The sequence below is a fragment of the Etheostoma spectabile genome, chromosome 11 (genome assembly GCF_008692095.1).
Source record: "Etheostoma spectabile isolate EspeVRDwgs_2016 chromosome 11, UIUC_Espe_1.0, whole genome shotgun sequence".
Classification (NCBI taxonomy): Eukaryota; Metazoa; Chordata; class Actinopteri; order Perciformes; family Percidae; genus Etheostoma; species Etheostoma spectabile.
In genome coordinates, this window is record NC_045743.1 from 4,604,409 (window position 1) to 4,629,679 (window position 25,271).

The 25,271-nt window shown below is 40.4% G+C and overlaps 1 protein-coding gene across 1 annotated transcript; it reads left to right on the forward strand.

Annotated features, from left to right (window-relative positions):
• The first annotated feature begins 423 nt into the window (after positions 1-423).
• On the forward strand, positions 424-23,920 carry LOC116697754 (karyopherin alpha 3 (importin alpha 4)). Its single transcript, XM_032529211.1, is given in 18 exon segments — positions 424-681; positions 3,294-3,338; positions 10,711-10,738; positions 10,741-10,799; positions 12,537-12,566; positions 12,695-12,747; positions 14,351-14,446; positions 16,841-16,926; positions 18,338-18,424; positions 18,519-18,688; positions 18,994-19,038; positions 19,146-19,277; positions 19,407-19,535; positions 20,025-20,129; positions 20,438-20,509; positions 20,859-21,021; positions 21,319-21,413; positions 21,504-23,920. Coding segments are annotated over 18 exon segments (1,563 nt in total). The 5' UTR covers positions 424-612; the 3' UTR covers positions 21,603-23,920.
• Positions 23,921-25,271: the final 1,351 nt, after the last annotated feature.

The window sequence follows — 25,271 nt, forward strand, 5'->3', positions numbered from 1 at the left end:
CCTGTATACTATGTCATACCATGTCATGCTACTCCCCACCATTTATTGTGACTATAATTGCCACTGTTCATCACACCCCCAATATATATATATATATATAATATATATAAGTGGAAATAGCAAGTTAGGAGGACAGTCAGTAGGCCTATAGTGGCGATGAACAGACAAAAAGCAAAAGGATACAAAAACAATAAAAAGATAGCATCGCATGAAAGCAAGTACTAATGTGTTTTAATAAGTGATATAAAAGAAGTCAGTGATCCAGCAAGCCTTATCTCCTCGGGCAGTTACATATCGATTATTTATTGTAATAATAGCTATTCTATATGATCTTGTCTGTTGCAGTACTTTGCTTTATTGTTTGCTGTTCATTTCCTTTTGATACAGTATGCACATGCCACGAGGGCTAATTCCCTCTGTTCGTTACTTCGCAATTAATAAATAAATACTTTCTAATTCGGATTCACTCCTCCCCTCACTCGGCTATCTGTTACGTACGTACGTCGTCCTCCTCCCCTTCTCCGGAGCCAGCAGCAACGGCGCAGGAGCTGCCGTGCCTCGTCTTTCACGGAGGATATCCCGAAAGCCGGAGTAATAGCAAAACATACAGCCATGGCAGAAAACGCCGGCTTGGAAAACCACCGCATCAAGAGCTTTAAAAATAAAGGGCGTGATGTCGAGGTGAGCTGACATACACATGCAAGTGTACACAACATGAATCGAGTATGTTTTGCGTAGAAAACGATAGTCGTTGGGCCTCGTTAGGGAGCCTGGCCCGACTGCAGCTGCCAGCTAACGTAAGCTAACGTGAAGAGTTCGCCATCAAAAGTGCTTATTGGCCTATCTTGTTAACGGTCTATTCCCCCCCGATATTAAGCTGTTAGGATCATTGTTATGCAGCTAACACAAGTGGCCTACCAATATTCAGAATATGTTTTGTAAAGAGTAAGCAACATGACAGGCGGACCGTTGAAATTGGGAGAATTAAGAGCAAGAGAGGATGTAGCTGTCACTGTCAGCTAACGTTAACTAGCCAGCTAGCTAGTTGGATGGACGCCGGTTGCAAGAAAGACTGGGCCTGGCTTGCACCATTATCTTGACATTTGCTATGTTTTACAGGCAGATGGACTCGAGTAACACTTACGTTAAGCTGTGAACGTTACATAGGTTTGTCATTATTATTAAAACATCGGTTTAGGCGGAATCACATGGTTGGTCCACATCCACCCTAACCAAACACTGCCCCTCCTTGTTAGCTTGCTAACGTTGTCAAGCAAATAGAGCATGTAAAGCCAGGTGAGCCACTAAACACTCAGCTGGATTGTAACGATGCGAGGACTTTAGTTTTACGGTCTTCTTAGATGTGAAACACGACAAATGTTGTATAATAGTAACTTTGTGTATATTAAAACAGTTTTCTTTGACAGATAAAGCAAGCCAAAAGCAGGATGTCCAGAGGTCAATATAACAAGTATGAGGCAATACAATCAAATAATAACATAAATAAATTGAAAAAAAAAGAGCAAATAAAAAAGATAAAGAGACGACATCACGTGAACTAACTAAAAATGTCTAACTTAAACATTTTAAGTTACTGAATTGGAATTTTAAACATTGAGCCAGCAGTAGGCTACTATAATGACTTGGTCTAACGTTATAATGTTATCTCACACATTTCTCAGTAGTTAGACTTTTAAGTTGACATTGCTATATATTATTGCTATATATAAATTTTTTTTTGTTGGTCAAGTCACATAACCACCACCACCAGTAGTAATGTTATACCATATGCTCTGCTACTAAACTCACAGTCCAAAACACTTTGGTATTGCAGCATCATTCAACTAACAAGTCTAATTATAAATCTCTTTGACAGCATTTGTCTTTAATGCCCAGTGACATGATGACCAAACAATTTGGCAAAGACTGTGTTCAGACAAGATAAAGGAAGCTAACAGTGTTGGACCAAGGCAAGATGTCAAACCAACAAATAGTATCTTAACGTGTTGAGGTTGTATTTTACATATACTTTATCAAAATGCAACTCTTTCAGCCTTATTGGTTTACCACCAAAGACCCAAACAAAGGTATTTCTGAAAATGGCTCTGCAAAATCTGTTGGGGTACTGTTTTGACCCTCAAATGCCTAAAAGGTGTTTTTTTTTAAACTTGGAGTCAGTGTGAGTGTGACAAGCACATGGCTACATGACAGACATACTTTGTATCCCTCATGCTATTCCAGGAATCTTGGACGTCTGACCTGGGCCCCCTTAAGAGCCTATGCAGGAATTTGAGTTTTTCTAAATTGATGACTCTGGCTACAGGGTGGGAAAAAATGCCTGTTTGGGTTTTTATTTTTGTAGGTCAGGCATAACAGATTGCCCTTTTTTCATGACATAATTAGGAACTTTGATTTGCAAAGCAGTGAAGTCTCACATGGATTTCATATAGCATGTGTTAATGGCTTGTATTGGTCAAGCATTTCTTAATACCATATCTTTCTTGCCTTGCAAAACTGCTGATTTCATTTTTAAGGTATCTATTGTGGTGCCTATATGTACTCCAGCAATCTGGGCATATATATATTTTTAGGAAATGTTCATATTTTGGGTAAACAGCCAACCACCAATAGAATTAGGCAAATAAAGCCAATTAAAGTCTACTGCATTCACTTCTCTAGACATCCAGGCTGGACCTTTATGCTGTATTTGATGTTCTGCTGTTTAAGGGACATTTTTGTTTGGGTTAATGTAATGGCATTTATGTTGTTTATCAGTGGTTGGGAGACACCTCTCTGCTCCACAGCCTCCTGAGTTATGACTGTCCCAGATGACATAAGAGGCTATTTAGGAAAGCAACATGAACCTCTTCAAACAGTCACAAGATCTTAGACCATCTCAAACTTTCAGGATGAACTGCAAACCCAATAGACAGTCTCTCGTTGCTTGTGCTGTCTTTTTTTAGTTGTTTTATAGATCTCTTAACTTCATGTATGTTGGTTGTGGTTTCTGTTTTCAAGATTCAGTCAAAGATTTATGCCTAAACTGAAAAAGTCATACTTGCCTCGCATTTTTATTCGGTTATGAGGTCACCAAATTACTTGTATTATTGAGGCGTGCAATCTAATGGAAAAGACACAACTTGATATCTTTTGCCCATATTTTGTGATTTATTAGGCAAATTTGTTGTACATGTAACCAACAATTCTTGTTCCACGCATTAAATAGTAGAATTCCTCAAAACTGTCAAAAAACGAATGTTTTCTCATTTGCTGTCTTTCTTTTCTTGTTGCAGACTATGAGAAGACATCGAAATGAGGTGACGGTTGAGTTGAGAAAGGTAAGAAAAGAGGCATCATCTGTCTACACACAAACATACACACACACACACCACTTAGTCAAAGTATTATAAATCTGTCTCAGCTCCTAGACAACTGAGAAAATAAACTAAAAAAAACCCAAACCATTATATGCTGAGAGCCATTAGGAAGCAACCCTTCAATCTATAGATAATAGTTTGGCTGTTTAAGTTTATTGCACCTGGCACCACTAGCCATTTAATTAACTGTTTTGTTTTTTTATAATTAAAGTTGTTATTGTTTTTTCATGTGGGAAACACACCACATTTAACAACATGTAACAGCACTAAACACACACTATACAGCAATCTGGGCCAGAAAGACAGAAAAACAACAATTCGCAAATAAAACAAATACACCTAAATAAGTAAACATTTAAAAAAAGAAAATATAAGGGGGGGGGGGGGTTGGCTGGGATCAAATTAGGCTTAATAATAATCATTTAATTCATTGTTAATATCAAAGATATTGCTTGCCCTTAAGTGAAGTGGCTCAAACGTTAACAAAACATCATTCACCTGTGCATTTTTGGTTTCCTTTTGTCAGTTATGTTTGGAAGCACACCTGTTTAATTTCCTCCCCCCATATTCAGTTAATAGGTAACAGTTAAATAGTTAGAGTTAATTAACAGTCATAGTGTGTTAATTACACATCGAAAATACTTGTTTGGTATGTCTCTCAAGCTATAAGGTATTATACTCGGTAGGGCTGGGCGATATATCGATATAAAAAATATATCGATATATTTTTTAATGAGATATGGAATTAGACCATATCGCATATATCGATATAGTTTAAATTTACGCTGTGATCCTCCAAGCAAGCTACTGCCCTGGCGCTCTCTGCACTGCTCCCCACGCCCCCGCCCCTCCTCTTTCATACACAGAGGGGGGAGGGGCAGGAACAGACACTCTTTAACAAACATGGAGGAAGCACACACGTCTGCGGAGCGTACGGAGGATGAATCGGTTAGTAAAAGAATAAGCAGTGGCTCAGAAAATTGGAGATGGTTCGGATTCAAAGAATCAGATGAGCACAAATGCACGTTATATGTAAGGAGTGCCATAAACAAATTACAGCCAGGGGTCGAAGCACTACAAATCTTTTTCACCACCTAAAACAGTGACACAAAATGCAATACGAAGTGTGTGTGAAACTGCGCGCTGCAGAAGCCCCAGCCGCAAGCCATCGACAACCCCAAAAGCTCCAGCCCCGAAACAAAGTTCACTGCAAACTTCATTTACCCGCCGTGTGCCTTATGAAAAGAAAAGTGACAAGCTGTGTACTATAACTAAAGCCGTGTCCTATCACATCGCTAAAGATATGGCCCCTATTGCAATTGTGGAACAAGTCGGATTAAAGAAGCTACTGAAAACGATGGACCCGAGATATGAGCTTCCCAGTCGCAACTACTTTGCACGAGAAGCACTGCCACTAACGTACACTGAAGTCAGGCAGAGCCGTGCTGACCGGCTCGCTAACGTCACTCATTTTGCGTTGACCAGCGATATGTGGTCGAGCAGGACATGTGAGTCTTACATGAGCGTGACAGTTCACTTCATTCAAGAGGGGAGATGAAATGGGAGATGAAAACAGCGTGTCTTCAAACAAGTTATTTCCCCCAGGATCACACCGGTGAGCATATCAAAAAGGTACTCCTGTTGTATACAGTATTTATGTTTTACATTTTATTTTTATTTAAACAGCTGAGCTTTTATTTATGAAGCAGGTGAAGAAACCTGTTAATTATTTATTCATTTGATTTTGCAACTGTTCACTGAAATTGCTGGTTTCAATAAAACTACTTTTGACATGTCATATTTGGCTTTGACTTGTGACTAAACATTTGCGGAAAAAATATCGGGATATATATCGTATATCGATATTCAGCCTAAATATATCGGGATATGACTTTTGGTCCATATCGCCCAGCCCTAATACTCGGCATGTATTCCATATGGCCAACACAGTTTGTTGCCAAATGATGTTGGGCCAGGATGAGTTTTTGTTACCAGGCTACCATGTTTGTTGTTGATTTGCTGCACTCCCACTGTTCCAACACAATGATGGAATTGAAAGGAAAGAGGATGTAGTGTTATCATCTGTGTTGATTGTAGCTGCAAACTATGGACAAGGGGGCTTTTAGTAGGCATTGTGCAATGACCAGTTTTGTGCTTATGACATTTTTTGGGTTGTTTTGGTCCTTTTATTCTGCACCATGGGCTAAAAATTAATCTAGGACTAATAAGAGTAAAATGCCAACTTTCAGCTTAAATGTGAGGTTGTTACCATCTATACATCAACTGAACGGTGTAGGAATTGTCACATAGATTTGAGTGCATATTCTTTGCAATCACTAATTGCCCAAGTCTATGACCAATCACAAACATCACAAGCTGCAGGTGTCTTAACGTCTTGCTTGTTGCAGGGAATATTTGCCTTCATTATGTTGTTCAGTAAGTGAGACCCATGCTCAGTTGGATTGATGTTAGTTCAGGGGGTGGGTTTGGAAATGCGCTTTGGATCATTGTACAGCTTCTGCTTTACGATGACATTGGCCCAATCCCAAAGTGAGCCCTGAGGACTAAGGACTGACTCACAGACTTAATTTATCTCAGGTGCTAAGTGAGTGAGTGAGCGTGTGTGACCACATGAACTCAGATAGGTATAAATGGGATTAGGACAGCACTTCACAAGATTACATATTACCTTGGTGATGTTTAATAACAAAGATGTTGCTGACATTTGCCGGTGTGGGAATTTTCATTTTAAGTTTGTTGCTTTCTACACGGCAAAGGCACAGGAGATGGCTGGCTGATTTTTAATTTAATTTAATTTATTTATTTATTTTTTATTATACTTTATTTAATCCCACAAGGGGAAACTACACTTTACACTCTGTTGTTATTACACACATTACAACAAGCCCTGAATTACACACACATGCTCAGGACCTATACATGCACTAATGGAGGGATGTCAGAGTGAGGGGGCTGCCCATGGAAAGGCACCCCGAGCAGTTGGGGGTTTTGGTGCCTTGCTCAAGAGCACCTTGGCAGTGCCCAGGAGGTGAACTGGCACCTCTCCAGCTACCAGTCCACCACCATACTTTTGGTCCGTACGGGGATTTGAACGAGCAACCCTCCGGTTCCCAGCCCAACTCCCTAGGGAGTGAGCTACTGCCACCCAACTATTCCAAATCTTTTCATATTCTTGTTTTTCAAGCTGGACAACAGGTCCTTTCTGTGGTCATGTGTCGTGCTGTTGTCCTTTTGTAATTTCTGGATTTCTCTATGGTCTCCGCGGTAAACGTCTTTGAACTGTGGGTAATTCCTTTTCGTGACATCTGCATTGGTGCAGAGTCACAGAAAGGGGTCAGTAAGTGTATACTCAAACCCTTAAGCCCTTTGAAATTCAACATTGGGACATCCCTAAACCCTTAGCCCCGTATTTTGCGAAAACGCGCACCAAAGTCCGTGAGTCTGTGAGTCCGGACTTTGGGATTGGGCCATTGCCAAAAGAGATTTGAGGAATCAAAGTTTAAGTAATTTTTTAAGATTATTTTTTGGGCATTTTTTGGGCAAAGGGCTGCAGGTAGGAGTCGAACCCGGACCAACTGCATCGAAGAGTGAACCTCTATATACAGGCGCCCGCTCTACCAACTGTGCAACCCGGGTGCCCTTGATGTATCAAATTTGAACTGAACAAACGTGACATGCATTCATTCTGCTCTAACCGTCAGCTGTGAGCTGGTTCCACTGGCAGCAACCCAAGCATAAGTACTACCAGCACCAGGTTTCACAGATAACGTGGTACAACTTGAATCACTTTTCCTCCACATAATTCTTTCCGTCTATCTGGTACGTTGGTCCTTTGAGGCATCCTTTTTATGTAGCACTTTGTAGAATACATAAGAACCTATTAGACTACCACATAAGGCTGGGTAATATATCAATATTATATCGACATCGATATATGAAACTAGATATCATCTAGTGTTCTCTTTCCTGGTTTTAAAAGCTGCATTACAGTAAGGTGATGCAATTTGTGATCACGGTGATGAGTTTACCAGGCTCAGTAGCTGTTCTATTGCTTGCCTTTTCCCACTTAGTCATTATATCCACATTACAGATAATTATCTATCTCAAATCTCATTGTGTAAATATTTTGTGAAAGCACCAATAGTCAACCCCACAATGTCGTTGCAATATCAACATCGAGGTATTTGGTCAAAAATATTGCCCAGCTCTACTGCCACAACTAACTAACCCGGCTTTTTTCAACTGAAGTTCTACAAGGGGTTTTGCATCTTGCGATGAGTCCTCCGAAGATATGTTTTTGTCATTTTCTCTTGATTGCACTCTGAGACAAGCATGCTTGCATCCTGCAGAATGCTCTATACCACATTTCCAACTATTGTTCTGTCTGCTCGTGCAATCTCTGAGGTATAACCTGTTCAAACATAAACATTGTTTTTGTACCCTAAGACTATGCAGTTTTCTACCAATGCAAAACCTCATCCTGCTTATACAAGACATGTTTGATATTAATGTAATTGTGTTAAGTATAATCATAATTTCTGTACGCAAACAAGTCTCCAATAGTCAGAAGGAGTTGATCCTTAACTTCAGCATGTGGTTTGACACTTCAGAGATGCTTTATTGACTGTCACTTGGGGACAGCCTTTGTGTATGCTGTGACAGTGCCTGGTGGGATATTTCTTGCTCATACTAATACATTTTCTGTTTAAAAGTGAGAACAAAAACAATTTTAGTGGTCAAATCTTCAGACTGTAAGGGTAACTGGGTAACATCAGACTTGGCACCTGTATTCTGGTTGTGGGTTGCAGCGTTGTTCATGTTTGCAGCGTTTGTCCTATGTTCGTTAGAATAAGTCCCACTGTCTTCAGCCTCATTGAAATTATGGTTCTTAAAAGGTTGAATATAGTTTAATAGTGTTTAAGTGTTGCATTGTCTTTGTGTGCTGCTTTTTGTACTGTGAAATCAGTTCTCTCATGCACCCTTTAAACTTGCCGATGCACCTGAGATTTTTATTTTCACACACAGCTGGAGGCAGATTTGGGTTCATAACAGATTAATAGATCAGTCACATCTGGGTTAAGAGTTCTTTGTTTAATTTGATGTGATATCTGACAACGTTAACAACTATCACTTTTTTCCTAAGTGAAAATATTTCTTTGTAGATTACACCTGATGACTGAGAAATACCGCACTGAGATCATCAGATCAGAGTCATCGATAAGAGTTATATCCACAACAAAGTCCACATTGTGAAGTGGTGTTCCATTGGGCACGAATATCCACAGCACATTTAATCAGCATTTAAGTAAGGATTATCTATTGCCTTATTGATAAATTTAGCCTACAAGTCTTATTTTCATTAGTTAAGTCAAATGCTATTTTTAAGAGTTTCTCCTTCTTAGTCTCCTTGAATAGGAAAGGCAAATGCAGGTTGCGGAGGAAGAAGGTGCCCTCTCATCCTTGGAACTGGGTGCCTCACAAAATGACAAACATTTAAATAGGACTGCACAATTAATTAAATTTTAATCACAATCACGATTTTGGCTTCCCATGATCAAATTTGCGTAATCAAGCGATATTTTAAATGCGTCATTCCATTCATAGAATGCTCTGTTTTTTTTTGCAAAGCCCATCTACCGCTCCGTAAACCACTGTCTGATCATGTGCCAGTCAGAGTTGTTCCCTGCACCGCGCAGCTTAGTTTCTAGATGTAGACAGTCACAGAGAATAGAGTAATATGAGGAAAATTCCACAACAGATAGCAGTCGGTCATACGTCCGTCTCAAGGTTTACCAGTTTACTAGTAAACGCAACATTTTGTCCCGTCTGTGTTGTTTTTCAAAAACAGCAGTGACCAGTGCTAGTTAGCGTCTGTTAGCTCACAGGGCTCTAGAGTGCGACTAATAATTTTTTCTAGGTAGGCATCTAATATCCTCACATCCGAAGCAATGTTGTTGATATGGTTTAATTTTGCGTTATATGACCCATTTCTTCTGTAAAGCCGTGCCTGTGTTTGGATCTCTTACTCTCCGCGCAGCGCCGCCCCCATTCACTAACTTACGACTCCCCGGCAACATGGAGAGTCACAGCGGCCGCTGGTCCACGCTTCTGACATTTGTCCACAGTTTTAATTATTATTAACACAGCAGTATATTGTTAAGCTGGAGAGGCAAACCTGTATTTGTACCAGTGTTTCCGCTGGTAACTCTGCTATTGCGGCGCCCACGGCAAAAAACACAAAAGTTATTGAATCCAACTAACTTCAGTTTGTAGAATAATAGCGTGTGAGACGGAGCCGGCTGGACCCATTCATAATGAGTCAGCCGTCACTCTGTGAGTACGTCCTTTGCACTGCCCTTCTCTCCCTAGCTCTTTTAATCAGTTATTGTTGAAAACAAGGGAAGTAGCTTTCAGAGATAGTTAAAATAAAATAATAAATAACAAATAATCGTGATAATTAATTGTGATCTCAGTATTGATCAAAATAATCGTGATCATCATTTTGGCCACAATCGTGCAGCCCTAAATTTTAATCAACCTTTTGCTCTGAAGAAATGTGTTTTTGACAGTCCATGGTACAAAAGGGACACCGTTGAGACGGCATGTAAACCGCATATTAGACGGTGGACAGATTCACTTACAAAGGCATGTCTTGGTATAGGGCCGTCTAAGGTGGTAATTCTAATCAACAAAACTTGATGGATTCTGCAGCATTGTGCTTCCAGAGATTGTCTAAGAATAGTGGCAAACAAGCACATGCTATGATACACGTTGTGTCAAAGCATATAACGTCATTGCTATAAAATACTGATGTGGTCTAGCAAGTCTAGCAAATTCCATTTAGCTGGATCAGAGTAGCAAGAAGCACTGCACTAGCTGATTAGTCATCAGTGACGCACAACAGCATGATGCACAGAAATGTAGGGCAAGGGAATCTCCTCCTACCACTGGCTGACATGCCCTGAAGATTGGTGGGATGTGTGGGTCTTTCTTCCTGTCTGCATGTCCATGTCTTTGTGTTTCAGCGCTGAATGATTGTGGGGGTGCTGAGTATGTTGAGAGGGTTAGAGGGTTAAGGTGCAGTGTCCTTCAAAGATGAGTGTGTTTGCTTTGTAGACTAGCCTGCAGGCAGATTTCTCTGACTCAGTCACTTATGAAGGGGATTTCTAACATGTAGGCTACACTCCAGAAAGTAAAAGTTTGGGAAAGAGCAATTGTTTTTTGAAGTAGGTCTATATTCACTGTCACTTTAAGAAGTCATGAATGCATTAATGAACGCTCATTGCTTTTCTTTCTTTTTTCCTCTTGTCAGAACAAACGGGATGAACATCTACTGAAGAAGAAAATGTCCCGCAGGAGGAGAGTCTGGATGACTCTGATGTAGACTCAGACTTTAAAGGAGTAAGTGTGTGTGTGTGTGGTTGTGTGTGTGTGTGTGTGTGTGTGTGTGTGTGGTGTGTGTGTGTGTTGGTGTGTGTGTGTGGTGTGTGTGGTGTGTGTGTGTTGTGTGTGTGTGTGTGTGTGTGTGTGTGTTGTGTGTTGTGTGTGTGTGTGTGTGTGGGGTCACAGATACACCAGTAGTCACCAAGTAGATACACAAGTGTACACAGTAGATACACACAAGTAGCAGTAGCTGAACAGCTTCAGTGAGAGTAAAATGTGTCTTTGGGGAAAGGTCTGTTTTACTGGGATTTCCTCCCAAATAAAAACATTTACAGTGCAAATTAAATATCAAAGCGTTTTTGTGATATAAGTGTTGTCTGTCAGTAATATTTATAATTTCAAACTTCAATGGGCCAATTCACCCACATTACAAAAAACATTTTCTCCTAAGGTGAGACTCGAAGTTTATTCTTGATCTTGGGAAAAAAAAACAGCTGACAAAAAAATCTCACCACACTGTTTATTTACTGGCTGTTATGGAGCTTTCAATCGTATCACACATTTTTCATAAAGACAGGGAGCTCCCAGTTGTCAATTTCTGGCACACCTTAGTACAATTGAGTTGAATGAAATTTTGTTTGTGCTCCTCACAGCAATGAAGAATTATCTTTGAAATTATGTCTTTTCCAGAAATAATGTTCCATTTTCTCAGGATAATCCACACAATTGAGAAACAAGTATAATGTTTCTAGAAACATAATCTGCTGTTTTTTTTCTTCAATATGTCATTTTCTTTGTTTTGAGCACTACAAATGAAATGCCATCAACCTTCATGGAACTGCTTTGGCATGAAAAAGTGCAGAGACATTTATCTTTAAACTAAAGCAGATAATTGAGGGTTGCAGTTCCTTCTCCTGCTGCTATAATGTCATTTCAGGATACCTTCTAGTTTCTCCACCAAAGATAATAATGTGGGTAATGTGTAATGTACCTGGATGACTGTGTGTCACCACAGATCCAAGATGTTTTGTCCAATGTTATTGTTAACGCTTCATACTTCAAGTTTTATATGTTGGACACAAACGCAGTGTTATAGTTGTGTTAGAGCTGTGTTGAAAGCTAATGCTATTATTGTTAAACTGATGAGGTTTCAAACTTTAGCGCCCTTCCATTAGTAGGGAGACATATTTTAATCAAAAATATCACTTGGTTCTGAAGCAAGCTAGCCTGGAAGTGGGGTGGGACTTCCGCAATATTCTTTCAGCCCTACAGTAAGGAAAAGAGAGGGTGTAGCTCATTGTAATGTCCTTCATCCAGCAAGAGTTTTGCATATTCTACATTACTAATTTTCATGTCAGATACCAAGGTGCAAGCTGCTTAAGTCTCAACATAGACTTGTAAACAAAAATTACATTTACATAAGTTTAACCTATTATGTAAAGCAGTGTTGATCAAGGGTCAGTTACATTTTTTAGTTCTGCTGCAAAGTTTTAAAAATATCTGCTCATGTTTTTCATAATTTGCATCCATACAGCGCCCTGCATATTACATAGCAAAAGTGTTATCTGAGCAGCATGAGATACAAAATGTTTCTTTGTGTCCCCACTGCATCCTAATGACAGGAGGGAAATGCACTGTTTTGTAGTCGGGCGTCTGCAATTGACTGTTGGTGTGATTCATATTTGTTGATTTGAAGTATGCTTAGAAAAATCTGACTATGCCTGCTAACATTCCTTTGCATTTCTCTTTGTACAGCAAAATGTTACGCTTGATGCCATCTTACAGGTAAGAGTTCAGTGAAGTCTTCTATTATAAATTTGCCTTTCCCAAATGTACCACCAGCAATAGTTCCTTTTACTGTTTAGTTATGCTGTGCTGACATTTATCATGGCCTTCACTTCTTGTCACTACAGAACGCTACCAGTGATAATGCAGTTGTCCAGCTCAGTGCTGTACAGGCAGCCAGGTGAGTGACTGGTAGAACACATACAGTTGTGTTCAAAATAATAGCAGTCTTATATATCTAACCTCATAAATCACATTTTTGGTAGAAGTGATATTTCTACATGGCAAATAATTTACTAGTAAGTGTTGTAGAGTTATAGAAAACCAACAGACCCTGCATGACATGCATGCTTCTAATTCTGTGTAATTGAATCTGTAATTGAAAGGGGCATGTTCAAAATAATAGCAGTGTTGTGTTCAATTAGTGAGGTTATTGATTCTCTGAAGAAACAGGTGTCAATTATGGCCCATATTTAAGGAAGTAAGTAAATGTTGAGCATGCTGGGTATAGTACATTTCACACTGAAATACTCTGCAAAGTGGGTTGTTCTAGATATTGCTCTGAGGAACAGCAGACTTTGATTAAAAGGTTGATGGGAGAGGGAAAAACATATAAAGAACTGCAGAAAAACTATAGGCTCCTCAGCCAAAATGATTTCAAATGCCTTGAAATGGCATCCAAAGTCTAAGCAACATGGGAAAACGGTCAACTACCATTCGAATGGATCAAAGAATAGCCAAAATGGCAAAGGCTCAACCAATGATCAGCTCCAGGAAAATCAAAGAAGACTTAAAGTTACCTGTGAGTACTGTTACGATCTGAAGAAGGCTATGTGAAGCAAAACTATCAGCTAGAAGCCCCCGCAAAGTCCCATTGCTGAAAAAAGACATGTACTGAATAGGTTGAAATTTGCCAAAGGACACATTGACTGGCCGAAGGAAAAATGGCGCAACATTCTGTGGAATAATAAAAAAATTGTTCCTTTTGGCTCTAGGGGCCACAGACCGTTTGTCTGACGACCCCCATGCACTGAATTCAAGCCCCAGTACACTGTGAAGACAGCAAAGCATGGTGGTGCAAAAATCGTGTTATGGGGATGTTTCTCATACTGTGGTGTTGGGCCTATTTATCGCATATCAGGGATCGTGGATCAGTTTCAATACATCAAAATACTTGAGGAGGTCATGTTGTGTTATACTAAAGAGGAAATGTCTTTTGAAATGGGTCTTTTAACAAGACAATGACCCAAAACACACCAGCAAGCGAGCAAAGTTTTGATTCAAGATGAACAAGACTGATGTTATGGAGTGGCCAGCCCAATCTCCGGACCTCAATCCCATAGAACACTTGTGGGGTGACATCAAAATGCTGTTTCTGAGGCCAAACCCAGTAATGCAGAGGAATTGTGGAATTTAGTTTAATCGTCCTGGGCTGGAATACCTGCCAGAAGTTGGTTGACTCCAAGCAACACAGATGTGAAGCAGTTGTCAGAAATAAGGGTTATGCAACTAAATATTAGGTGCAGTGATTCAAAGTAAAGCAAACCTTTTGAGACATTTTTCAGTACATAGTTGTGTGGTGTGTGTGTGTGTGTGTGTGTGTGTTGTGTGGGTGTGTGTGTGTGTGTGGGGTTGTGTGTGTGTGTGTGTGTGGTGTGTGTGTGGTGTGTGTGTGTGTGTGTGTGTGTGTGTGTGTTGGTGTGTGTGTGTGTGTGTGTGTGGTGTGTGGTGTGTGTGTGTGTGTGTGTGTTTAATTTTTATTTATGTTTGTCACCCTTTGTCAGAAAACTGCTCTCGAGTGACAGAAACCCTCCTATCGACGACTTGATAAAGTCTGGGATCCTGCCCATTTTAGTCAAATGCCTGGAAAGGGACGACAAGTAAGTCTGCTTCCAGAACTTCTTCAGTGATAATTCTCTGTGACACAATGAACTGAGTGTTCTAGCTGTTAAGTCTGCAGACTGCTGTGATGGATTACTGGTGCTACTACATTGTGTGAGTGTGGGTGTGGGTGCATGCAGGGCAGTTTCATGTCCAGGCCAAGCCAAATATAACAGCATTCCCGTCTCTCGGGGGTTCCCTATTCCCAGGACCTTGTGTTCAGGGGGGATGAATAGTTGGAGGGGGAAGAAGTTGTAAGGATTCTACCATGGCAACAAACAACAGATAGCATCATGTTAACATGGAGCACCATCCTATGTTGGACATTTGTTATCTTTGAGTTGCAAATGCAGCAATGCAGTATGACCAATGTGCCTCCATCAAGAGAAAGTAATTATCCACTATGTTGCCATAGCATTGTGGCAGATGCCAAGCCGACTCAGCCTAACAACATCATAAGGTACAGAACCACAGTGCAAATTACAGCATGAAGCATGAAGAAGCACCGTTGTAAGAAAACAAGAATAGTTAAAAGTCTTCAAATTAAATCTGTGAATTCATGATAGGGCAGAAGATTAAACTATGTTCACAGGCAACCAAAATGGCTGGTATATCACAATATCACAAATCTTAGATAACAAGACTAGGGCTGCACAATTATGGCCAAAATGATAATCACGATTATTTTGATCAAAATTGTGATCACGATTATTATCACGATTATTTGATTTTAACCAAAACATATTTTATTGTCACATAGGCTATTTATAACTGCTTTCACATCCATATTATGCAACATTCTTCTTATGTTGAAGTTGTATGTTGTATGTACGTACAGCTGCAACACATGTAAATGAAAATTAGCAATCTGAAATAAATAGCCTAGGTTTTAAAAAAAATTTTTTTTAATGTATCTCTCAGAAAGCTCCTTCACTTCTTTTCAACATTAACTTACTAAAAGAGCTAGGGAGAGAGAGGGTGATGGACGTACTCACAGAGAGACTGCTGATTCATCATGAATGGGTCCAGCACGGGTCGAACGGCGGGTCAGTATAGTTGCACACATTGTGTACATATGAAATGTCTGTATCGTCACTGCGCTGCATTTTTATGAACTATAATATTCTGGCCATGGGTCACATCTCTGGCCCAGGTCCAGTAGCTCCGTCTCACACGCTGTTACTCTACAAACTGAAGTTGGTTGCATTCAATAACTTCTGTGTTTACTGTTAAACTGGTAAACCTTGAGACCGACAGATAAACGACTATCTGTTGAATTTTCCTCCCGTTACTCTGTCTACTGACTGTCTACATCTAGAAACTAAGATGCGCGGAGCAGGGAACAACTCTGACTGGCTCATGATCAGACAGTGGTTAACGGAGCGGTAGGTTGGCTTTGAAAAAAAGCCCGGAGTGTTCTATGAAATGACGCTTTTTAAAAAATAGCTTGATCACGCAAATTTGATTGTGGGAAGCCAAAATTGTGATCGTGATTACAATTGTATTAATTGTGCAGCCCTACTTAAGACACCAGTAGGAAATCCAGATCATGGTTCATTGTTTGATAAAAGATTTAGTGGAGTAGATAGATTTTTTTTTTTTTTTTAAGGCCTTGTATTGGTCAGGACATCTATAGATATGAAATGGGGAGAGAGGGGGGGGGAACGACATGCAGCAAAGAGCCACATGTTGAAAAATCAAACCTGTGGCCGCTTTGACAAGGACTAAGCCTTTGTATATGGGCTGCACGCTCTACCGGGTGAGCTACCCTCGCCCGGAATAGACAGACCTAACACCACTTGCTGTGATTTACTAGCATTTGGCTGGTAGGCGGTGTGAGGATCACCTGCAGCTGTGATTCCAAAATTTTTTGTGTTGCAGCATTTAAAATAAAAAATGAATAAAAACCAAAATAGTTTTCCCTTTTGAGCACAGCACCAGTTTGCCAAATGGCCCAATATCTAGACCCCCTGATCCGGCGTTGAATGTTTTGTCCACCACATCAACTCTGTTTTTACCAGGATTTCATATGGATGAAAGGATTATGAAGAAACTTTTTTTTGAAGAAACTATTATGAGAAACTTTACTATGCTCCAGTAAGCAACAAGCTTTTGATTAACATGTTTGATACACATTGCTCTAGAAAGCCTATTTAGTACTGGAAGGCCAAAAACAGAGGAGTGTATTAGGTGCTTGGGAAAAATATAAAAATTAGCCTTGAAAATTGGTTAATGGCGGATGGGATTTCAGTGTTTACATCGATATTTATTATTAATATTCCCCTCCTTTTCTGTCCCATTCTACTATGGAAACTAAATGAGCTTTCATAATGTCTTAACTTTTTTTTTTTTTTTTCCCTAACTGTTTTTCTTTTCTTTTCTCTGTCCTGCAGCCCCTCTCTTCAGTTTGAAGCAGCTTGGGCTCTGACCAACATTGCCTCTGGGACATCAGCACAGACTCAGGCTGTGGTTAAATCCAGTAAGTTCACCCCATGTTCTGTCTTCCTGCGGGCTGTGTTTGGAGACTGTCTGCAGTCTGCCAAGCAAGCATGTTTATTTGTTTTTCATTCAATTGAAGCAGTAAGTCATTTTTAGGGGTACAGGCCTGAGGGGGCTGGAGGCCACTGGATCCCTATTAAAACTGCTCAGGTTTTTTATTATTATTCAAGGTTTTTCCTTGCTCAGAATTTGCTTTTGGGGGGAAACATTAAGTGTGGGTCTATGGTTTGTCCCCCATGGAATTTTGAGCTTCAAATACTTAAATTCCTGCATTCTAATACATTTTTAGGCACCAATTTATCGTAAAAAATTCCTCGCGATCATAAAAGGCTGGATCATGTGGATGCGCCATCAGTGTTGTCATTACTTAGAATTCTTCATTGGCGCGACAGAAACTACGCACTATAGCTTAAATATTTGCCAGTGCGCATTAGTTGTTTGGCTTTAAAGATGTCATTTGCAGATCTAATCCATTACACTTTTTGTCAAATTCAGTGAATATCTCCTCACTAGCTGTCTGTTTTGTGTGCGCACTTGAAAAAAAAATCTGGTGTTCATACACAGCCCTGGCTCTGTAAATGGGGAACCAACAAAGCGGCTCGGATTGAACCACACAACACTATTCTGTTGCCGTGGTCCTGCTACACGTCCTGCGATGCCGTTACATCCTGCTACGCTCTGCAGTACCCCGCTATGTCCTGCTGTGCCCTGTAACGCTGTGCAGTGCCCTGCTATGCCATGAACTACTACAAACTACTATTTCTAGTCACTGTTCCATTATCTTTTACTGTGACTGTTATTGCCACTATTCATTACACCCCCAACCAGCCCCGTCAGACACAACCTACCAAGAGCCTGACTCTGTCCGAGGTTTCTTCCTAAAAGGGAGTTTTTCCTCGCCACTGTCACACTTAATGGAAATACTGGAATTGTTGGGTCCTTGTAAATTATAGTGTGTGTTCTAGACCTACTCTATCTGTAAAGTGTCGTGATAACTCTTGTTATGAACTGACAGGGGAAAGGCCGTGGAGGTATAAAGACAGGCAGTGGGAGCGAGAGGGACGATAAATCTGGCAAACGTTCTGCAGGAGCCCTGACGGGAGGGGTGTATTTGTTTGGGTGTTGAGTTCAAATATCAACAATCCTTTTACAGAATTGCAGACTTCATTTTTAAGGGGCCATGTTGACTTTGGCTAATAAAGAGGAATCTTTTTGGAGTGAATACACAATTTTCTCTCTGCAATTTTGTTAATACACCTCCTTAGGTTTAGAAAAAAAGAGTTGTGGCGCAGTCATGGGTTAATTTTATTAGGCTTTCATTGTGACTGTAGTTTCACAATCCTTCCACCCTGGGCAAGTTTGGGCATTTGATATTCTGTTTGTGTATCCAGATGCAGTGCCCCTGTTCCTGCGACTGCTGCACTCTCCCCATCAGAACGTATGTGAACAGGCAGTATGGGCTTTAGGAAACATTATAGGTAAGTACTGTCATCAAATGGAAGTGTGTACACATATATACTGCTTGGATGTAGCTGTTGAGTTATATTAACCTCTGCCCCCTTGCCTACCCAGGTGATGGTCCACAGTGCAGGGATTATGTCATCTCCCTGGGTGTGGTCAAGCCCCTGCTCTCGTTTATCAACCCATCAATCCCCATCACCTTCCTCCGCAATGTCACCTGGGTCATTGTTAACCTCTGCCGCAACAAGGATCCCCCGCCTCCTATGGAAACTGTGCAAGAGGTTCGTGCGTTTGTGTGTATGCATGTGTGCAGGCTCCATGTGCTAGACAGATGGATGTGTTGCTTTGCAGTTGACGGTGTCACTGCAGGCTGAGTCACACAAGAGCCTCAGTAGCCAAATAACCCAGGGGAATTTCTAACTATAAAGCTCTTAAAGCAACATTTGAAGTCTGGTTTTGACAGCTATTCCTCTTTGTGATTTTTATTTGTTTGCCTTTTTACTCTGCTCTGTTTTTGCATTCACCTCATCCATCTATACCTCTACCTACATCCAACCCACTCACAACCTACTTTTCTTTCCCACAGATTTTGCCTGCCCTCTGTGTGCTAATATATCACACCGATATAAATGTAAGAATCAGAGCGAAGGGTGATTGTCCTTTTGTATTTACTGATTTTTATAGATTGTAAAGAAAAATGACTTGCAGTCTTACGAACTCATGTGTCCGCATGTTTAGATCCTAGTAGACACAGTGTGGGCTCTGTCCTATCTGACGGACGGGGGCAATGAGCAGATCCAAATGGTCATTGATTCTGGAGTCGTTCCATTTCTTGTGCCTCTCCTCAGCCATCAGGAGGTCAAAGTTCAGGTGAGGCTTTGTTTTATTAATTGAATTCATTAGTCTTGGTCTACAGGAAGATGACCATTTCACAATTTTATTAGAATAAAGTAATCAGCACATTTTTTTGTATTTATCATCTTTGTCTTTGAACTGCAGACAGCAGCTCTGAGGGCGGTGGGTAACATTGTGACAGGAACAGACGAGCAGACACAGGTTGTGCTCAACTGTGACGTCCTCTCACACTTCCCCAACCTGCTCACACACCCTAAAGAAAAGATAAACAAGGTATCACCATCAGTTTTCATGTTTTTTTTGTTTATTTTCTAAGTCTGCCGGTTTCTTACGGCTTTGAATAGAATTTAGCACATTAATTTAATTGTGAAGGTGCTGTAGCTATACACTGATGAGTGTAAAATACTCATGAAATCGAAGGGTAACACCAGAGTTACAAATAAAAAAGATTGGGTTACACTTTACTTTAAAGGTATCTACATAAGAGTGACATGACACTGTCATGAACGTGTCGTAAACATTATAAACCAGTCATAGATGTTTGACGTAACACTTCTTTTAGTAAGTGTCGTTAGGTTTTGTCATGATAAGTAATGTTACCAAAGATTGAAAAAATTGAACTGTATAATCTAAAAAAAATCGCCTGTTTAGTTCAATCAAAGTAAAATGTAATGTAAAAATGCACGGTGAAAGCGGGTGTGGGTGGGTGGCTGGCTCTAATAAAGAGCAGGTTTTAAGCATTTGTGATTGGTCTGTTTGCAGGAAGCAGTCTGGTTCCTGTCCAACATTACAGCTGGGAACCAGCAGCAGGTCCAAGCTGTGATCGATGCTGGGCTGATTCCTATGATCATTCACCAGCTGGCTAAGGTTTGTCCATGGGGGAAGAGCAAGATATACATTCCTAAAGCTTTATCTTCTCTATTCTTTCTATTCAGTTTTCTGAACCAATGGTAAAACACGCTGACATTTTGGAAAAGCAAAATTTTTTCATAAATCCTAAAAATTATTGTGCATTGACACTTTCTGTTTTGTAGCCAGAGAATCATAACTCTTGGCAAAAACGAATTGTACACTGAATGCAAACATGGCCTAGAATTTTCTATGTCTTGGCATTAATGCTTTTGTAGAAAAGAGCTGCTATGTGCACATCTTAGTGACAGCTTGTCTCTCTACAGGGCGACTTTGGTACACAGAAGGAGGCAGCGTGGGCAATCAGCAACCTCACCATCAGTGGGAGAAAAGACCAGGTGAGTTGGGCTTTGGGACTAATGATGGAGAAATCTGGAGCTTGTTTTTATTAATTTACAGATACTATGCGGGATTAAGTTAGTTTTTATTCAACATAAGTTTGTTTATTTTAACTGCTGAACCCCTACCTACCATGCGAGTCAGTCATATACTATTCCATAATTTCAATAGTAAATGTTTAACTTGCCATTTCACATTTTCTTCAAGAGGCAGAACTGTCCCCATTATTGAAGGGTGAAACTAGGCAATGTTGACTTGAGTGAAATAACAAGGACGTGTTCCGCACTTGTAACCATGTACCTATGTTGTAATCAAGTATGGATGCGGTGTGTGTGTGGGTTTGTGTAGGTGGAGTTTCTGGTGGAGCAGAATGTCATCCCCCCGTTTTGTAACCTGCTGTCGGTGAAGGACTCGCAGGTGGTGCAGGTGGTCCTGGACGGCCTGAAGAACATCCTCATCATGGCAGGGGACGAAGCCAGCACTATTGCTGAGATCATAGAGGAGTGTGGAGGTTGGTATCTGGATAATGGTTTCCCTGCATTATGTCCCGTCTGCTCTCTTCATTTGTTTTAATCTCTTTATACATTAAACATGTTTGTTTTTTTATGGGAACATTGGTGCATTTTTTTCGTCCAAGGACTAGAGTTTTGGGTATATTATTTTCCTGTCTTATTGCGCAAACAAGTACATATTTTGACAACCTTCTTGATTGTATAATTGAAATGTGTAAGTTACTGACATGACTAGTTTCTGGTGTTAATGTTGTTAATAACAGGAAATTATGTTTGGCCTTGTTTCGATTTTTCAGGTTTGGAGAAGATAGAAAATTTGCAGCAGCATGAGAATGAAGATATCTACAAACTAGCCTTTGAGATCATTGATCAGTACTTTTCAGGAGATGATGTAAGTTTACCTCAAGTGATCTTCATGTGTTTTTTTCTGCTCGTACACCAACTACCTGTGCCGTAATCTCACCATAACTGTCGTTTTCAGATTGATGAAGATCCAAGCTTGATCCCTGACACCACTCAAGGAGGGACCTTCAACTTTGATCCAGCTTCCAACATGCAAACAAAGGAGTTTAATTTCTAAAAGCCAGGATGTTTGGTTCAACCAGCTGCACGGGTACTCTGTATTCACTCCAGACATTCATTGATCTCTCCTCAAACCTGGCAACCTGGTACCGAAGGATTTACTTCCATCAATTCAACAAAGAAACTCACCACTGAAGGATTTACCCACCCCCACATCTGCACTGCAGGGTGTTTATTTTTTTTTGTTAATGGTCATCCTTCACCAAACATGGCAACCCACCATAGGAGTCCTGGTCTTACAACAGGCACTATTACCATCTGGCAGCCTGCATCAGGAGGGTTGTCAGTTTTCTCTGCCAGTGCTTTGAAATATCACATGAAAACCACAATAAAACCAGAAGGAAGAAAAAGCCTTCATGGCATGATTTAATTGCCAAATTTCAAGTCTTCACAAAGACAAAAACACAAGCACATTTCAAACACACATTTACACTTTTTGACACTTAGGATTTGTGTGCATACTTCTGTTAGAAGCCATCGTATCACTTATGGGGAAGAACTACTGCTGTTTTTGTGCTTTTATTTTTGTGCTTTCCCTCCCCTGGATTGTTCTCTGGTATTATTTCACCTACGTGCACACACACTGACATACAAGTACACATGTCAACACACTTTATTCACACAGATTACCGATAGCCAGGCACCCCAATAACCCTCTCTTACCCAGTTTAAACAGTTAATCCCAGAGCTAACCATGATCAACCACGGACCCCCACTGCTCTCACAAGGAGGGATGAAAGGGCTCCAAGGCATAGAGAGGACTCCGTGGCACACTGACTGACGGGACTTCTGACTCAATGACGTCAATTTTTTTAACGTGACCTCTGTTTAATTATCAACATTTGTTTAAAAAAAAAAAAAAAGTGAAGAAAATGCCATAATTTTTTTCTTCTTTTTTCAATATACAACTGTAAACCCTGCTAACTGCCTGCTTGTGATTCAGCAGAGCGGATGTCAATACCTGTAACAGGAGGAGGCACCTTTAGGTGAAGGCGGAGAGACTTAAGAGAAGACGAACAAGTCGGCTTTGGCGTCTATCCCCCTACAGGACACCCACTAGTGCAGCACAAGCTCGGTCACGTCCTGTGATCAAGTGAAGTGTTTGCTTGGGACTCCCCTGTAATGTGAAACTTGGAACGGGGGGGGGGGGGCTTTGACAAAGCAAAAAACAAAAGCTGAGCTAAAATCAACCCGAATTGCTTAGCCTGACCTTATTTTAATTCTTTTAAATTCTCTCTTCAAACCAATATTTTAGGTTTATGTTTCAGCTTCTTCTGGTTGAGTCTGTGGAGCTTCCATATGTCTGTTTTACTTTTTACTTTTCTTCAGTCTTATGCACACGTCTGAGAAGGCATATTGATGTCTGCCTGCAGAAAGGGACCTATGCTCCTTAAAGACTAGACTTATATAACGAGTACAGGTCCTAATTACAGTACTTAACTACTTTTCGATGAAAAGGTCACATGTCATCACTCAATTTGAATAATTGTACAAAAATGTGATGTGTATCTCTCCTCCTTGCCGTCTAATGAATTATATGAATATATTTACATAAAGCCTGTACAAAGCTGCTGCAGCTGACAGTCATTGGATGGACAATAACCTTACTGTCACAGATGGCTGGGGAGGGGTTTATTTTGTTTTTGTTGAAGCAATATTTCTGTTTCAATGTTTTTATTTTTGACTTGTGTATGTATTGTGATGACATGCTGATGAATTGGAACAGGCTGTTTTTTTTTGTTTTGTTTTTCTCTCTCTCTCTTCGTAGTGGTGACGGGCTGTTTAAAATGTGCCGTCCCATGTCCCAGTTGGTGTATGGGTGAGGGTTCCATGTGTCAAGGTTTGAACCCAACCCTAGCCCTGGTCTTGAAGACTTTATGATCCTCTGGTTGGCTGCTAACTACTGAGAGGGGGTCAGGACAGGGTGGGGGGGTGGGGGGGGGTCATACTGGGGTTTTAAATGTTGGGTTGTTTTGAGCAGTCCATGCTTGTTTTTGGGACTGGCTGTTTAATACTGAACAAAACTATAGAGAGGGTGTACAGTCATGAAATAGCAGACTAGACCGAGCCACTTTAAAGATTTACAATTTTGTTGCCTTGTATCTGAATTGGATACAAGCTTATGTTTGTTGCAAGATTTTTACTTGCTAATGAAAAGTTGTTTTAAATAAAATAGAAGAAGAGCAACAGACAGCGTTTTGGCCTCTGATTGTTTATATCTTTTTATAAATTTAAGATTGAATTCCTCTCTTTAAGGTGGCTCATTGATGCTTTCAACTCGTGTGCATATTAAAGACAAAAATGAGTTGAAAATCATTGTGCCTTTTGTTTTTCATTTCAACTAAAACTAGGTTTTATTGAATAGAAACGATTTTTTTGAGCAACTGGAGAATTTTAAAATGGGAGATACCAGTAATGTGTGTTCTCCCTGTTGTTGGAGTTTGCCATGGGAATGGTCCATGCTGCTCTCTGCTGTTGAGAGTAACTGCTCCCCTCCAATCTTATTCACTGACCATTGTAACACACCATTTCTCCCACTCATTTACCCCACAATTAATCATTGCCATATTTAAATGGATTTTGATATCATCTCCTCATCTCACCCTCAGGACATGATCTGTGTTTCTGATCCTAACCAAAATAAACTTGCTGTTATACCGTTGAATCCTCCGTACTTGCAAGTGTTGTGATTCACACGTACAATAGCTTTTAGTCAACTTTTAGTTGTAGGAGTGTGGATGTGAAATAAGCTTTTAACAAGTATGGGATTCAAGTATTTACGTGAGCGAGAGAAACTCCCCCCCCCTTAAGCTCGTGAGTTTTTATGCTCTGAATTTGTTGTCACGTCCTCTCCGTGGGTTTGAGCGAAATTGACCATAATTTGTGAAAAAGAAATTTTAAGCAGGCTACTGCTACTCTACCATTGTTTTTCAGGCACATCCTTTGCACAACAGGTGCGATCTGTCAGCATCTAATAACAGGACGGCAGTCATTTGCTACTTCATTCGTCTATCTTCAGGTGATGTTTGTGCATTTACCCGCCCGGGTACATCAACTGCACAGCTGACTCCAGGGCAGATTTAATGCTAAAAACTAGGTTGCAGCCGACACTTCAAATGCCACAAAATAAACATGTCCATTTCACAACGTGGCTCAGTTTCCGTTTGCCGAATCCATGTGTGTTGGTGAACGCAACGATCACGTGGGTAACTCACCATGCAGAAACTGGATGTGGGTTAAATTTAATATCTTCCTTGACACCCAGATAACTCAGTTGGTAGAGCGGGCGCTTATAAATAGAGTTTACTCCTTGATGCAGCGGGCCCGGGTTCGAGTCCGGCCTGCGGCCCTTTGATCCAAGTCACTCTCTCTCTCTGCCCTTTCATATCTTTACCTGTCCTGTCAATTAAAGGCCTAAAATGCCCCTAAAAATAATCTTTAAAAAAAAAATGTGATTCCTTCCAGACATTATAAATCCTGTACTACAACCGAGCATACTCTGTGCTGAGGAAGACCATACACTGGGAGAACGTTCTGGAGTCCTTTTTTGTGTTAAACCAATGTTTTCACTGACTGTGCTAACCATAGACAGTTAAAGAAAGGTGCTAACTGATCTTATCTGCAAAACAATAACAGAAATGTGCAATGGATCACGAGTCATCCATCT